Consider the following 16,732-nt stretch of genomic DNA (forward strand, 5'->3'; position numbering starts at 1 on the left):
CCTTCTAAATCTGGTAAGTAATGATCATTACCATTAAAATGTTAAGGCAGGCGATATTTACACCTTCATTGGACTGATGGAGACACCTATTTGATTGTTTCATAAGAAAGATAATTAGCAGAACATTCTTTGACCATTTTCATAATTTCTTTCCAGGTTATGGAGGAGCTGGGTATGGATCAGGTGAGGTTCGGGTTAGGATCAGGGATGGTAATTATCATTTCATACATTTATGTACTATATAGTCGTGCTTATATATTAAAACATTTTCCCAGCAGGAGGATTAGGACGAGGTACAGGAAGTGTTCCTGGGGGAGCTGGAGCTGGACCGGGTGGCTATGGCCCAGGAGGGTATGGTCCAACTGGAACTGGAACAGCCCCTTTTGGTTATAGGCCTGAAGGTGCTGGAACTGGTGGCTTTGGCCCAGGAAGTGCTGGAACTGGGCCAGGAGGTTTTAGACCTGGTGGTGGTGGTGGATATGGACCTGGTGGCCAAGCATTAGCGAACAGGAAGCCTCCTAAATCAGGTTACGGCTCGTCGTTGGGTGGAACTGGCTATGGACCAGGTAACATTTTCTATTAGAATAAATAAACATTTCATTAAAAAGTTATAATAATTGTTACAAATTTTATTGTAACTGGATATTTACCATACAAAACAAATAAAACATTTGTGACATTTCCATGTTTTTCCTGCATGATAAAACCGGACTGAAAACCTCTTCTGTCTCTATGTTTTTACATGTTTATTCATATGTAACTTTGATAATAAACTTAATTAGATACGTATCCATTATGTTAGCTGCCATTCATGTATAGTCTTTACAGTTTACTTCAACCCTTCCCATGCTCATCAGGTGCTGGAGTGGGAAGGCTTCCTGGTGCAGGAACAGGAGGTATCATTGGAGGCTCAGGTGAGTTTCTTGTTTATTATGGAAAATAGTGACTTAAACTGTACAAGCACAGCTTCATATTCTTCTCCAGCGTACCTGGTGTTGTCTTTGTAAAAAGTTTCAAATATACACAAGTCTGTCAAACATGAAACATCTTAACTATTAAAGCCTTCAATCTGCTTATAGTTCTCCGTGTGTAGCGATTTTCTTCTGGGGTTTTTAAGTGCTTGAATGATTTCTACACATTAATACTCACTTGACTGTCCAGGTAGTGCAACAGGAGGACCAGGAGGGGCAGGAGGTGCTGCGGGAGCAGGTCAGGGATTAGGAGGAGGTGCGGGCGGTTTACCAGGTCAGATCAAGTACTAGCACTGATAAAATACAATAATACAAGAGACTATGAACATTTGCAATTTACATTTTGTGATTTAAAAACACATGCATTCACTAAATTCAGTCCACTGCCCAGTAAAATACCATGCCTAACTATCGGGAGAGAAGTGTGTAGTGATGCAGGTTGTAATGTGGCCACTGTTCCAGCAGGGGGTGTTGTCCCTGGCTACGGTGGAGTGGCTGGTGGAAACTATCCAGGTAGGAGGGAAGCACTTTGTCACACTTTAACTCTTTCCTTTTCTACACACAGCACAATCTTTGTATAGATTTAAAATGAATATGATTTTTAAACCTTGAAGATTCAACAAACACACGATTACATGCACACAAAGTAAGAAAGAGTGTCCGGCCTTGCATGGTGAATATTTGGCATATTTTCATATACAGTACCAGTCAAAAGTTTGGACACACCTTCTCATTCAACTACTTTGAAGAATCTAAAATATAAAACATATTCTGGTTTGTTGAGCATTTGTTTGTTTACCACATCATTCCATATGTGTTCCTTCATAGCTTGGATGTCTTCAATATTAATCTACAATGTAGAAAATAAATAAATAAAGATAAACCATTGAATGAGAAGGTGTGTCCAAACTTTTGACTGGTACTGTATGTCACCACTGAGAAAACAATTTGTAAAGCTTATCAATTGTTCATTATGACTTTGTCTTTCCTGTTATTGTTTTCTAGGATATACGGGGGCCGGACAAAAATGTAAGAAAACTCACTGGGTCCTCTGGGACAGGCATGCTCTGATTAGCTTCAGTCTGTTAACACACATATGTCCAGCACACATGATGATCTAGATGAATTGACAATCAGACATTCCTTGTTCCTTAAAGAAACTATTTAATATTAGTTTTAAGTTGTTTTTAATCCTAAACAAAAAGAGAGAACAGTTGACATCTGGATTTCTGATGTCTTTTATTTTTATTACCCAAATATATTTAAAAAAGGATGATGATATTGAATTTTCTTGGGGCCAAATTTTGTTGTGTATGCTTTTAAAATCTTTAGTGCTGGGCATTATTATAAAGAGCCTGTATATGTCTGGATATAATTACTTTCCTTTTTACTTTCATGTTCTTTAGCCAAGGCACAGAAGGCAGCAAAATATGCAGCCATGCAGGCGTTTCTAGGAGCTGGCGGCTACAGAGGTAAAGAAATAAATAAAAATAACACATTGTTTTGCTTAGCAGTAAGCCTATCTTATACACTGTTTATCTATACACTGTAAAACATTTTACTGGAATTTGTGGGTCAACTACAATTTTTCTAGTTATCAATCAGACCCATTCCCAGGAGTTATTCTATGTCTATGTGTTGTAACTTGAGATAAGTTACTATCCACTTCAGTAATGATCTCTATACACAGAATACAACAAAGCCAGTAGGAGCAGCTTCTAGTGCAATTCACCCTTTTTAGTCTAAATGAATTATGGTACAAACATGGTTTCCAGAGAACTAACATGCTTGAGAAATACCAGAGTATCACAGCCACAAGTAAAGGGAACTATGTGGTTGTGTTGAAATTAAATGAAAAACTTAGCCATCTTACTGAGATAATATCACTGAGACACGATTTTGACTATAATGCTTATAATTCAGATCTTTAAGGCATCAAGGGAACTTGTGTGTTCATGTTTACAGTGTACATTTTTAACCATGTAGCAGCATGTTTATATTGAATATCAAGTAAAGAATCATTTGTCTCTGTTCTGGTAATTAGGTGCTGGCTGTCAGGGTAAATACTGTGGCCGAAGGAGGAAGTGAGAGACCAACAGACAGGAAGTGACCTCATCAAAACAACAGTGGTGCTACTGCATGATCCCAGATTGTAAATGTCTTACCTGCCATAGAAGCTAGGGCTTCAACACATTCCACATGTTACACCTTTCATTTGCTTAGACTTTATACAAGGGTCTCTTTCAAATACAGCAATGGTTCTCAACCTGTTAGTGTTGTGATTCCTTAAAACAAGGCGATTCCTTTGTTGAAGGCTGATGTTCACCATTACACAATAAAAAGTATATAAGGGGATACAATTGTTTGTAATTGTAATAGCAATTATCCCCCAATGAAGATTTTGTCTTGTGAGGCCAAGCTGTACTATAATACCGATTTTGTTTATTGTTGTTGAACATCATTTGTGTTCCTTTGCAAATATCACCGTGGCTACTATGGGTGAAGACTGATACCAAGGACACCCTCAGGGCAGCTCCTTCAGACCTGTCTGCATGCTGACAAAATGTTTAAAATAAAATTCTCCAAGGGCATACTTTTACCCAGTTAGACTTGGCTTTCCTACGCATTGTGCATTTTTAGATTTATTAATTCACTGTTTTTAGCTTTTACTCCAAAGTGCAAACACTTGAAACAGATGGCTGCTATTTTGGGGGAACTGTGAAGGCGGTGTTTTGACTGGTCATTATCTGACCCTGAAAAGCAGTCTGTGTTGGGCTCAGGCCTCAGCAGATCAACACATGTGGAGGCCGAAGGTCCTCAGCTGTTTACACTCATGAGATTCGGCATTGTTTAATAACTACATAACACAGAATCATTATTAGAAGGATGTATTTGTTATGATATTATGATGTGGATTTGATTTGGCTTCTACATTTGCTGTTGAGGTAAGCATTCAAACTTAATGTGAGGTAATATGATTAGAAGCCATTGAAATTGCATCTGAGGAGCGTTGATTACTGTTTTTCTTTTTTTGATGTACCTCCTTTAACACTGTTGAGAGATTGTTCACGTTTGCTAGTCTTTTTAAATTATCCTGACAAAAAGCAGAAAAAGCTGAGTGCTATCTATTTAGTCTCATTTTAACAATTCACGTGCGTTAATACATTATTAAATATTTCAGTTATTTTGTGTTTGTGTTTGTTATAACAGTTTTTAAAACTTGTGTACTATTATGATTAATATAAATGCTTCGTTTTCTAAATTGTGCTAAATCACATTGTAGCCTGTGAAGTCATTTGGATAAAAAGTGTTATTGACTCTGATCTTGCATTTGAGCTTACATCTGTCTCTATCATGTAACTCAACATGTGTTTTTAACATCTGTGTTCCTATGTAGAAAATGATGCACTTTGGTTCACTTTCAGACAATGCTCTCTGAAATAAAGAAATTACCAATGACAGTTGTTTCAGGTTATTGTTATTTTAAAGAGGCTGGAATAATTGACAATGTTGCCTATGTGAAACAGTCAGGGCGGATTTAGGCATAAGATAAAATGAGGAAGCGACATATTCAGAGGCAAATGTTGGTGTTAATGTGTTGTGGCAGTGATAACCACAAGTTCGGCTGAAGAAAAAACAGACCTGATACTCCATTTCAATGACAGAATCACCCCTCTCCACACACACACACACACACACACACACACACACACACACACACACACACACACACACACACACACACACACACACACACACACACACACACACACACACACACACACACACACACACACACACAGTGTCTGTCTTTCAGTTTGCAGGAATACCACCATTATGAATTACAGTTTGGAGATATAAACTAAACTGGACTAATTCTAGAAAATGTACTATGTAACAAAAAAACCCATAAGAAATCGACCGTGATATCAATGTTTGTTCATTACGCTGACATCTTTTGCTCTTCAAGCAAAATGAAAAGCAGCAGAGCCGCAGTCAAATCCTCAGGGTTCTATGTTGAATAGCATCGTTTTTATTTACCTAATCCTAAAATGTTCATTTCTTGTGCCATAACTGAATTGGAGCACTCATAAAGAGATTATATCTGCGCTGATGGGAACAGAACTCATTTTAGAAGAAATACACAGACTTACCATTCTGAGAAAAACACACACTTCTCTAAACTCATATAAACACCCATCTAGCGCCACACTCTAGGGACTCTGCCGAGGAGCGTAACTGTATCTTGCAGAGGTCAGCATACTGGAAGTAACAGGAGAGGGATGGTGGAGCAAAATTCTATACTGGGATATGTCTCGATCTTTGTAGCCAGCAGAGGGAGACTGGCCAGATGGTGTCAGTCGGTCAGAGTCTTTTCTCACACAGCTCCTCTGCACATTAGAGAGGGAACTCATATGCACAGGAAGCCTCTGAGCTCATAGAGAGAGAGAGAGAGAGAGAGAGAGAGAGAGAGAGAGAGAGAGAGAGAGAGAGAGAGAGAGAGAGAGAGAGAGAGTACAACAAAACAGACAACGCCTGCTGCCTGTCACCGCAGAATAAAAGTAGGATCCGCTCATGACTACATGCAACCAAAAAGCTTGTTTCTTAACTGGGTGAATTGTCATTGAGAGAGAGTTGTCTATCGGTGAACCGAACGGGCAGAATGTCACGACGGGACCAAAGGTTTCGGAGGGGAATGAAGGGACGGTAAGAGCCACTGTCATCAATTTGTGCGATGTGTTTTGTGCAAGTGAGAGAAAGAAGAGAAAGAATATAAAAGCGTAAGCAAAAGTGAGAGACAGAGAAGCTAAGCAAAATGTAGTACAACATCTGCGATGCTTCCTCAAACACAACTCTGCTGTGACAAACAAACTCAAAAGTAACCTGAGTTGCTTCCATATTCTGTCTACTTTCACATCAACTATGAGTATGTTTATGAAACCAAAACAATAACAGGCTAAGTTATTTCCTTACCAGGTATCCAATCAGCCTACAGTACAATCCATAACTAAAACATTTTTTATTTTTGTGGATCCCTGTTTGTTCTGCCCCATCAACAACTCAGGTCTATATCAAGGGTATATCAGATTCCTCAAGTCAATATCAAAATATGCATATATAATACTGCACACATAACACCAGAGACAATGTCCCTGTAACGCCCAAACACCAAATGTTACCTCTTAATATCTACTGTTTTTAAAAGGAAATACAGCAGGGCGACAGACAGAACATGGCGGAAACCATAACAGGAGGATAGGTCATCAGATTCTTAACATCACAACATGTTTGTTTTATGTACACCAGAAGCTGGCACTTTTAGTGGCACAGGAACAGATCTCAGGAGATTTATGAATGGCTAAAGATAAGCGTAAGACACAGCACAAGACAGGTGAGGGTAATATTGTCAAACAGAGAAATGTGAGGAGACGGGTGGCAGTAGGAAACAGAGACAGGATAAATGACTTAGTTTTCTCACGACCAGATGTTTAGCTGGAATCGCAGATGTGAAGCTGTGAGGCTCCACATCCGTTGCCAGCAGCAGAATTACAAAGACAGAGGTTCAAAAATAAACGTGCAGCTGTCTAACAGTTTTATTACTTAATTATTTCCTCAGCGAAGATTGAGAGGCAGGTCAAATAGAGTTTACTGTACTTCCCATAAGTGTACTGTTTCCCAAGCAAATCTACTTTCTGTTAGAGTATTTGTATTTACTTTTCTCAAGTCCTACTGAATATGAGCTGCAGCAGTGACCCTTAAGTTTAATATCAATTGAATGACCATGTTGTTGTCTCTATCAACAAACAACTTAAAAGTGATCCTACTCCCAGCTAAATAAAGTATTAACAATCTCTACCAGAAGAAGTAATGTTTTTTACATTTCCAATAGCAGCAACAACAGTTTCTTTGGAATGAAGAGAAGAAAGAGTAGAACAGCTGGGTATAGTTGTCCCACTAGTGCCACTAAAGTAGCCTCTGACAAGCACAATACAAAACCATACCAATTACTAATTAGCACCAAAGTTAGTAGTAGATGTAGGATCAAGCTTTTTACCACTTTAAGTTGGGTTTCGAGATTAAAGACTAGTAAATAAAGTGTTGTCAGTGTCTTTTACATTGGAGGAAACCCCCAGCTACTTTATTCTCAATAGAAAGGCAACTTTTTCATTCTCTATTCTAAGGACAGCACGGCATTAACAGTTGAGGTTGCGAGAGAGGAAACATGGGGCTGTACTCTGTCCAGGAAGTCACTTCCCACTAAGGCTGTTGCTTTGAAGAGATAAGGAAGCAGGTTTTTGTTGTGCATAGGTATTATTCTCCTTTCAGTTTAAGGCCAGGATGCCATTGGGAGTTTCTGCCTGCACGAACTGAAAGTGAACATGCTGCACTGCGTTTAAGCAACAAGAGCTTTTTAAACTGCTGTAATGTTTTCACTTTGTTTAGCTCTCTTTCACAATCTTCGAGTGGGTGTGGCAATGGAGTTAATTTAAGACATGTGACAGAACAGTGACCTTACATGAGTAGTCCTTTTGTAAGAAGCAGTATTAGTTTGGCATTTGGCTGAATGTGCTCTCTGTTACAGTGTACAAAGCCTGACAAAAGTATTCACCCCCCATTGGCTCTTTTCCCCATGTTGTTGCATTACATGTTTGAATTAAAATTGATTTTTATCTAGATTTCATATAATGGACCGACACAACATAGTAATTGTTGGTGAAGTGAAAGGAAAAACAATTAAATTAAAAAAAAAAACAATAAAAAAACAGAAAAGTGCTTATGTATTAATGTATTTACTAAGAACCCCATAAATAAGGTCTAGTGTTACCAATAACCTTCAAAAGTCACCTAATTATTTAAATAAAGCCATGTGACAGATCATGTGACACTTAGATTGCACACAATCTAAGTGTCACATCATCTGTGACATAATCTCAAGGAGCACCATTAAATCCATTATTACACAATGGAAAGAAATTGGCACCACATCCAACCTGCCTAAACCGTAATCTCTACAGAGCTGAGCTTTATAGATGAGCGGCCAGAAAAAAATAAAATAAGATTACACATTCGGAGTCTCCCACATACCTTTTTTCCAACTCCAAACATGTTTTCTTATTGTTTTTTTTTTTTTCTTCTGGACACTCATTCATGAAGCCCAGGTCTGTCGAGTGTACGGCTTTAGTGGTCCTATGGACAGATACTCCTATCTTCTCTGTGGAGCTTTGCAGCTCCTTTAGCGTTTTCTTTGGTCTCTTTGATGCCTCTCTGATTAATGCCCTCCTTGCCTGGTCCATGAGTATGGTCCTCATTTGGCAGGTTTGTTGTGGTGCTATATTCTGTCCATTTTTTTTTTTTAATGTATTTAACGGTGCTCCACAAGATCATGTGACACATTATGTGACACTTGGCTTGCACACAGGTGGATTGTAATTCATTAATTACTTATGTGACCTTTTAAGGTGATTGGTAGCACCAGATCTTATTTAGGGGCTTCAAGGCACTGCATAATGCATCATTTCAACACAATCCCTGCAGTGACATTAACTGTATTTTAGCCTCAACTTTGTGCCTTATAAAATCATTACATAGTCATTCAACACAAGCAGGGTCAAAGAAATCAAGAGAGGAAAGTTGATGCGTATCAGTGACATAGAAAACGACTGTATGTTAAAAAAAAAAGGCTACACTGAAGACGATTCATTTATGGTACAACTGGCCTGAAAGTGTGGTACCTGACCCCATGTGTGACGATCTCAGAAGTCGACTTTCCTCGCAAGAGTCATGTGTTCTATCCCTGATGAAGCTAACATTACTTTGCTCTTACACACCTGTGAAGTATATATCATCTTACATCTGACCTACATATCCATTTGCTCTTGTTTCCACATCTTACTCGCTCTCTTCCCTGCCTCACACTTTTCTTTAGGTGTTGTGAATGTGGCTGCATCCTGTCTCACTGGTACTATGAGAGAGAGGGACGGCTCTACTGTAAGAAGCACTACTGGGCCCGCTATGGAGAGCACTGCCACGGCTGCAAAGAGACCATCGCAACAGGACTCATTATGGTAACACGATACTCACTGAAAATACCTTAGAATAGGGCTTCAATTAATAGGAACTAATGGGAATTATTCTTATTATGGAATATGCTACATAATCAAAAAGAGAGGGTTAAGGCTTTATACCACAAAGCAATAATAGCAACGAATTAACTGTGTTATTTCGATTATACTACCACTCTGACATAGCACAGTAAAACTGCTCATTATCTTTTTGTCTGTGCAGGCCACAAACTTTAATGTACATGCACTTCGAGACGACATATGAGGAAAGGCTAATTTCCGAAAACAGAACTTCCCTATTTTGGTGATGCTTACTATTATTTTGTTATAATTAGTCACAACATTGCAGTTAAAGACCAAACAAACAGTTCAAAGCCAAAGCCGCCTAGCATATAATCCTCCTGTCTGTTTCATCTACTTACTTTTGTACTCGGCAAATAACAAATTCATTGATAGTTGGTGTTCTCGTTTAAAAATAGCTGCTTTATTGATCATTCAGAGCCACTATTTGTTTCTACTGAGACGTGGCCATACAAATATCAAAATGTAAATTACGTAATATTCACAGCTAGAACTCAATAATCTCTATAATAAGAAATACCGAATAACAGCATGACACCCGAACTCTTCATACATGCAAAGCCTTCCTGTCTCTTGCTTTCTTCCTGGTATGAAAGTAAATGCCTTTTTTGTCTTTCAACAATCACATCAGAGGATATCCTCTAAAAACATCCTGACACTACAATGCCCTGTTGCAGGAATGCGCAGAAAGAGAGATTATAATTTAATGCTGCATTTGGTCACTACCCCACCAAACATCATCTTCTGTATAAAACAATATTATGGCATTTGCTTCTGCATTGTGTTTAACCACACTGTTTAAACAGGTTGCTGGAGAGCAAAAGTACCACCCTGAATGCTTCACTTGTGTGAGCTGTGAAATGTTCATTGGATATGGAGACACCTACACGCTCGTCGAACGCACAAAACTCTACTGGTAAGTTTGAAGCAAGTCCTTTTACTGAATTTTCTGCATGTGGAAAGCTAACAAATGTGTTAGTCCCAAAAAAATCTGTGAGGTAGAAAAGGTAGCATTTTTGGTAAACTATGTATAGATTAATGATGATGTTTGTCTTTTGTTGCGTCTTTTTATTTCTCCATTCTGCAGTGGCCACTGTTTCTGTCAGGATGTAGTCTCATCTGTGAGTTCAGCTTCTGCACTCACCAAGAGTCCCCACTTGGTGGCGCTGGTGTCTCTCCCTCCTGATGCAGGTGGCCTACGAGCCCTGAATTTCACCACTGACTTCAGCCAAGAGAAAGGCCCTCTTGTCACTGTGACAGGGTGAGTCTCTGAATCTAAGACATGACCAAGAGTGAACTTAGCATTTAGTCAGAGCTAGTCTGAGCCGACAGCCCGGGCTTGTTTCCAGTCTTACCCCACCTTTCCTGCACCCGTTAACTCATTGTCTTTCTCCCTCAGGTTAGACACAGCTGCCCTCAGCCCTGACCTGCTGTCCTCAGTCCACAATGGTGACCGAGTACTAGAGGTCAACGGCATCCCGATCCACAACATTTCCCCGGACGAGGTAGGCCTCAAACTATCCATCGATTCAACAGAGCCATAATACCGTAACTAAATGAGAAGTAGTTCCACTTCTTGGAATCCACAAAAAAACAACTCAACAATTAAGACGGAAAAACTATTACGTCATCGATGGTCAATACAATTTCCTTTCCTCTAGATAAACAGTGTGATCCAGGACACAAGCAGACCACTGCAGCTGACCATTGAACACAACCCGCAGTCTCCCGATGATCTCCTCCGCTCAAACAATCCCCTGGACGACATCAGCTCTCATGACCCCTGTGTCCGGGACAAACTTTCTTCAACCCACAAACTCCCAAGTCTGGAGGAAGAGCCAAGTCCAGGGGAGGAGACTGATGAACCAATCAGGATGAGCCTCTCACCTCCTCAGCACCAAGGAACAATGGGAATGAGATCCAGACATATTCTGTAAGTGCTGACTCTCGGCGGCTATCTTTTGATTTGTTTACTCTTTTCTTTCCGTCTGTCTAAGTCTCTCTTTTCTGTATCAGTCGCAGCTGTAGTATAGATAAGTGTCCTCTGTCTTCTGGGGCACTGTCTCTTCTATCTCAGAGGAGAGAGATGGTTCGCTCAGAGTCTCTTCGTGTGGACCCTGGAGATCGGACCCATCGCATCTTCAGACCTTCGGACCTCATCCATGGAGAAGTGCTTGGCAAGGGCTTCTTTGGACAGGCTGTCAAGGTACCGCAGTTACTTTTCCCTTTCATCATTATTGGGGAGTTCTCAAAACATTCTAGTCGTCAGTTTTTTTTGGGGTGAGATTGATTTTAATCAGCATTGTGATTTACCTGCTGTTGTCAAGGTAACGCATCAGGAGACAGGGGAGGTGATGGTGATGAAAGAGTTGATACGTTTTGACGAAGAGACACAGAAGACTTTCTTGAAGGAGGTAAGTGGTCAATAGAGCAGGATGTTAACCTCTAATTACCAACCCTGCGTTTATGTAGGGGACTACTAAAGAATGAACAGGTCTAAGCTAAGGAAGATAAGTGCTCCTCACTATGGAAGCTCGCCTTATGTTTTAAGAAAGCCGTATTTTTGGGTAACACAGTTTTAACCCCAACTTACATCATCAAGAGGGTTACTATGTCACTATCTTACCTGTGAGCTATTTTCATTTTGCTACAATGACATGAAGCATTTGTTTAACCACTCTTCCTCTCAATTTGTACAGGTGAAGGTGATGCGCTGTCTGGACCATCCCAATGTCCTCAAGTTCATTGGACTGTTTTATAAAGACAAACGAATAAACTTTGTCTCTGAATACATCCAGGGAGGAACTCTGCGAGAGACCATCATAAAAATGGTAAGATAAAACTCCATAAGGACTGTCAGGGTTCACAGGCACAGTATGTTGATCGCACTCTTGTTATTGTAGGATGACGATTTCCCCTGGAGCATAAGAGTGAGTTATGCCAAAGACATTGCAGCTGGAATGGTGAGTCTTTTTAAGGTTCATGTCCAAAACCATTCCTTAATCTAGTACAAACTTTCCCTAATGTATATAACATCTCTCCTTCTAAGGCCTATCTACACTCCATGAATGTTATCCACCGAGACCTAAATTCATACAACTGCCTGATCCGAGAGGTAAACAAGTGGTTCCATCAAAACATCAGCTAACACTAGATAACTTCACTGTAGGCTAAACAATCACAAATCAGTATGTTGATTGCTTTATTTAATTTCATAAAATTGTATACTATTACTTACTGTAAACAAACAAAACTAGGGTTAGTTTTTTTCATCCAAATCCAAGTTGGTCAATTTTAAATTTGTTCTAAATACAGTACCAGTCAAAAGTTTGGACACACCTTCTCATTCAACTACTTTGAAGAATCTAAAATATAAAACATATTCTGATTTGTTGAGCATTTGTTTGTTTACCACATAATTCCATATGTGTTCCTTCATAGTTTGGATGTCTTCAATATTAATCTACAATGTAGAAAAAAATAAAAACAAAAATAATGAAAAACCATTGAATGAGAAGGTGTGTCCAAACTTTTGACTGGTACTGTATATCAAATCTGTTTTTTTTTTTTTACCAGCAGAGCAAATCCACAAAAGAGGTCATTTAGCTAGAAAGCAATTATGTAACTTGGGGAAAAAAACAGATTTATATGCATTTGTACATTTATTTCTTAAATTTTAAACATATATGTACATTTTGTTTTTTAAAGTTGGTTGATTATTTGGAAGATAGATTTAAAAATAATTTAAATGTTGAAAACATCAACAAGACCATCTCCCAGCTTAAGCTAGCCTCTGTATCTCATTATCTTTTCAAATTGTAAAACTAAAAACGATCAAACTTTACCTACTATATAGTTTTAACTTAATGTTAACTTTTCCTTGTTGCATACATAATTGATTTCAAGGCGGCAAAAGAAGCTAGTAGGTTTATGGGAAATGCTTCACACTACTGCTACACTTTTAAACAAAAACATACCAGCATAATCTAAATGCTCCTAACATTTCTCTCTCTCTCTCTCTCTCCTTGTTTAGAACCAGTCTGTGGTGGTGGCAGATTTTGGACTAGCCAGGCTGGTATTAAAGGAGAAGAATCAGAGCAGAGTATCCTCAATGGTACAGCCCGGGAAGGGGACATTGTCAGAGCTCCGCAGGCCTGACAGGAGGAAGCGCTACACCGTGGTAGGAAACCCCTACTGGATGGCCCCTGAGATGATCCGTGGTGAGTGCATTTGAGAGAGGCTTGTTTGTAGTGAAGGTAAAAAGATCACAGTATGACGTAACTAATTCTAACACCTTTGTTAGCCTTGAGGCCGTAGAGAACATTTTCTCAATTCTATAATTGAGGAGATATTTAGAAAAATCATTGCAAGCCTTATTAACTTATTTATACCAGCTAAAATATGGCAAATGGCACAGGTACAATCCTTCTGATTAGGAGTAAAGAACTTTGGATTCCCGCGAGACCCTCAGAGCGTAGGAGCTAGATTTACCTTTCTACAATAAATGTTGCCTTTGTTTGTTTCCTCTGCACGTCTCAGGTAAAAGCTATGACGAACGGGTGGACATCTTTTCCTTTGGTATCATGATATGTGAGGTAAGAACATCTGGGTAAAGAAAAATATTCCTAACAGTGGTGTTGACTTAATAATTGGAGGAATTCCTGAGTTACAATATTCTATAAATGTCAAAACAAACAAATCTTTATTATCCTAGGGATGGCTGATATGGAGAAAATCAAATACCATGATATTTTTTACCAAATACCTATGCATCGTTACTGCAACCATATTTTAGATGTTGCTAGTGGTGGTTTTGCTAAATATTTACAAAATTCGATTTCTTATAAATATTTATCAGTTATGTTGATATAATGACGAAGTTGGTAAAGGTGAATAATATAACAGCTAGAACAATCTGGTAAATTTAGATCATTATATAATTTACTCTAATGCGGCCTTCACAACCAAGAAAAGACAACATTTATATGATATCCGAAAACTAAGACGATATCTAGTCTCATATCCTGTTATCTTATTAACTCATCTTGTTCATTTTAAAGCTGAGTACTAATCTATCTCTGTCTCTCTTAAGATAATAGGTAGAGTGAATGCTGACCCTGACTACCTTCCCCGGTCAAATGACTTTGGGCTAAATGTAGCTGGTTTCCTGCAGCAGTACTACCCTCCACAGTGCCCCTCGGCCTTCCTGCCCCTGGCTGTCCTCTGCTGCGACATGGAAGCGGATAAACGGTACGACTGCACAAATTCAACTCCACGTACAGTACATTTCAGTTCAGTTTCAGTAAACATAACAACCACGCCGCCACTACTTAAAATGTAGAGCGGAGTGGTTGATAATATCATGTTGTAAAGGAAATTGCCAAACAAAGTATTTTTTTCATCTGTTACCACTACTTCTACAGTCAGAAAGTCTTGAGGTTACTTTCTGGTCAGTTGATGTACAGTGTACTAAGTCGACTGTATCACAATGTATGAGCCCATATACTGTACACAAACGGTGATACTCTAAGCAATGCATGACAAGAAAAAACTCAACTATTACATTGCAGAATAGTCTGCCAAATATGTAATCAATGCATTGCTGCAGTAAAGAATGGAAGGCTCTACAACCTCTAATCACAACAACTCTTCATCTTTCAGTCCTTCCTTTTTGAAGCTGGAGGAGTGTCTGGAGAACCTGCTGATGCATCTGAACATCGGCCTGCCTCTGCTCTCTGAGTTAGAGCAGCATCGCAGAGCATTCTGGCAGAATCACAACCATCAAACCCCCTCTCACAACCAGGACAAGACCCTGGATTCTCATGAACAAACCCACCAGCCACAGAGACAGAGCTCCGACCCCATGCAACATTTAGACAATGCGAATAACCACATAGAGCCTAATCACCTCACTCAGAGCCTAAACCAAAACAGCAAAGCTGAAAGCCATTTGGACGGAGAGCAACACACACATGGCCTCACATGTGACAGGTTGATGAACATAGACCCAGACGAGAATGGGTCTGAAACCTATGAATTCAATAACCCCTCAGGACAACTAAAAGCCGAGGACGAGCCCTTACAACCGCTCCAGGTCAACAACTCGCTGCTAGGTCGTTCTAACAGGCTCAGAAGGACATCCAGAGTGCTGTGGGACAGATCTACAGAGGACAGCTCTTTTCTCTGACTGCACAGCACATTCTGAGGGAGAAAACTATTTATGAAGACATTTGTGCCTTTTAAAACAACTAGGAGAGAAGTGAGAGATTAATAAAATGGTGTATGGAAGATTAATGCATGGAGAACCCTTCAGAGGCATAAAAATGGGATTCTATAATTAATAATTAAGCCTTTATTAGTCCCACAATGGGGAAATTCAGTTCTCTGCATTTGACCCATCCCGGAGGAGCAGTGGGCTGCAATGAAGCGCCCGGGGAGCAATTTTGGGGTTAGGTGTCTCGCTCAAGGACACCTCGGCATGTTGCCTGTAGAGGGGTTCGAACCACCGACCTTGTGGTTGCGGGTCAAGCGCTCTACCTCATGTGGGATAGTACTGCATGAAAAGCAGTTAATATTTGTATGCTGCTTAATGAAAACTGTCTAGCACATTACATTTGCCTCATATTGCTCTGTGAACAAGTATTTATGTTGTTTCAACTAGAGTCCAACCAATGCTGGATTTAGTTGATTCCCAAATTGACATTTCAAAGTGCGATATTGATTCAATAGCAGTACCTTGGTCCGTAATTATTCATTAACATAAGCACATAAGACACAACAGAAACAAGCATTTTCAATAAGAAAAGTTTGGCAGTGCTCTCTTGGAGGACAGGCTTTGGTAATGGCAACACTGTTTCTTAATTACCTCTTATGTCATATCTTTGGCATTTTAGTGCTAGAGTTTATCTTTACTTATCAGCCAACATCCAAGATGATGCTCGTAAAAATTGGTCGGCCAATGTATCGGTTGGGCTCCAGTGTCAACTTTGTCAAGAAACTGTGAAACATATGGCACTTTATACTTAAAGCTACAGTGCATGGGTCAAGTATTTATGAGAATACCTTTTGTATTTTCTTTTGAAATGTTTACGCCCACATTTAACATTCTGAGCAGTGTATATAAATGTACAACTGTAACTTAATAAAGAGAAATATAAATTCATGTGACTAAATTTAAATCTCTACTTACCATTGAATCACCTTGGTAAAAATGTTTTATTACATCTATCTTTTTCTAAGGCCAACAATGAACTAATGCTGAAGTGTCCACACATTTTTGGTATTATGATATTTTACATAAAAGGTAACATAAAGTATAACGCTGACTAGTTACATCCATGTATTTAAAATAATATTTACCTGAAAACCCATGAATGGAAAACCCATGAATGGAGCCGGAAAGAATCACACACTCACTTCCTGTGGGCGTGACGGGTGGCTCTGAAAAAAATAACATCTTATTTAATTGATCTTATGCAAAAAAAATTGCTGTAACTTTGAGCTAGTTTAGTCTCAATTTAGTAAAACTGTTTGTGCCCCATCTATTAGCATTAGTGTTATTAGCTTCATTTAAGTCACACTTTAACATTAGCCATCCGTTGCCAATATGTAAATAAT

General features: G+C 39.2%; 1 protein-coding gene across 1 annotated transcript; it reads left to right on the forward strand.

Annotated features, from left to right (window-relative positions):
- Nucleotides 1-5,507: 5,507 nt before the first annotated feature.
- LOC129113327 (LIM domain kinase 1-like) lies at nucleotides 5,508-16,271 on the forward strand. The gene is made up of 15 exons (XM_054625553.1): nucleotides 5,508-5,678; nucleotides 8,899-9,037; nucleotides 9,922-10,031; nucleotides 10,203-10,376; nucleotides 10,515-10,620; nucleotides 10,777-11,048; nucleotides 11,132-11,321; nucleotides 11,443-11,529; nucleotides 11,815-11,946; nucleotides 12,019-12,078; nucleotides 12,165-12,230; nucleotides 13,149-13,335; nucleotides 13,655-13,710; nucleotides 14,208-14,365; nucleotides 14,777-16,271. The coding sequence occupies exons 1-15, from the start codon at nucleotides 5,635-5,637 to the stop codon at nucleotides 15,300-15,302; spliced, it is 2,307 nt and encodes a 768-aa protein (XP_054481528.1). The 5' UTR covers nucleotides 5,508-5,634; the 3' UTR covers nucleotides 15,303-16,271.
- The last annotated feature ends 461 nt before the right edge of the window (nucleotides 16,272-16,732 follow it).

Source organism: Anoplopoma fimbria, chromosome 24 (genome assembly GCF_027596085.1).
Source record: "Anoplopoma fimbria isolate UVic2021 breed Golden Eagle Sablefish chromosome 24, Afim_UVic_2022, whole genome shotgun sequence".
In the NCBI taxonomy this organism is placed as follows: domain Eukaryota; kingdom Metazoa; phylum Chordata; class Actinopteri; order Perciformes; family Anoplopomatidae; genus Anoplopoma; species Anoplopoma fimbria.

Coding starts and splice junctions, on each gene's coding strand:
- LOC129113327 (XM_054625553.1), top strand. CDS start 5,635: ATGTCACGACGGGACCAAAGGTTTCGGAGGGGAATGAAGGGACG. Junction 10,377..10,514: donor CCTCTTGTCACTGTGACAGG/GTGAGTCTCTGA, acceptor TTTCTCCCTCAG/GTTAGACACAGCTGCCCTCA. Junction 11,530..11,814: donor AGAAGACTTTCTTGAAGGAG/GTAAGTGGTCAA, acceptor CAATTTGTACAG/GTGAAGGTGATGCGCTGTCT.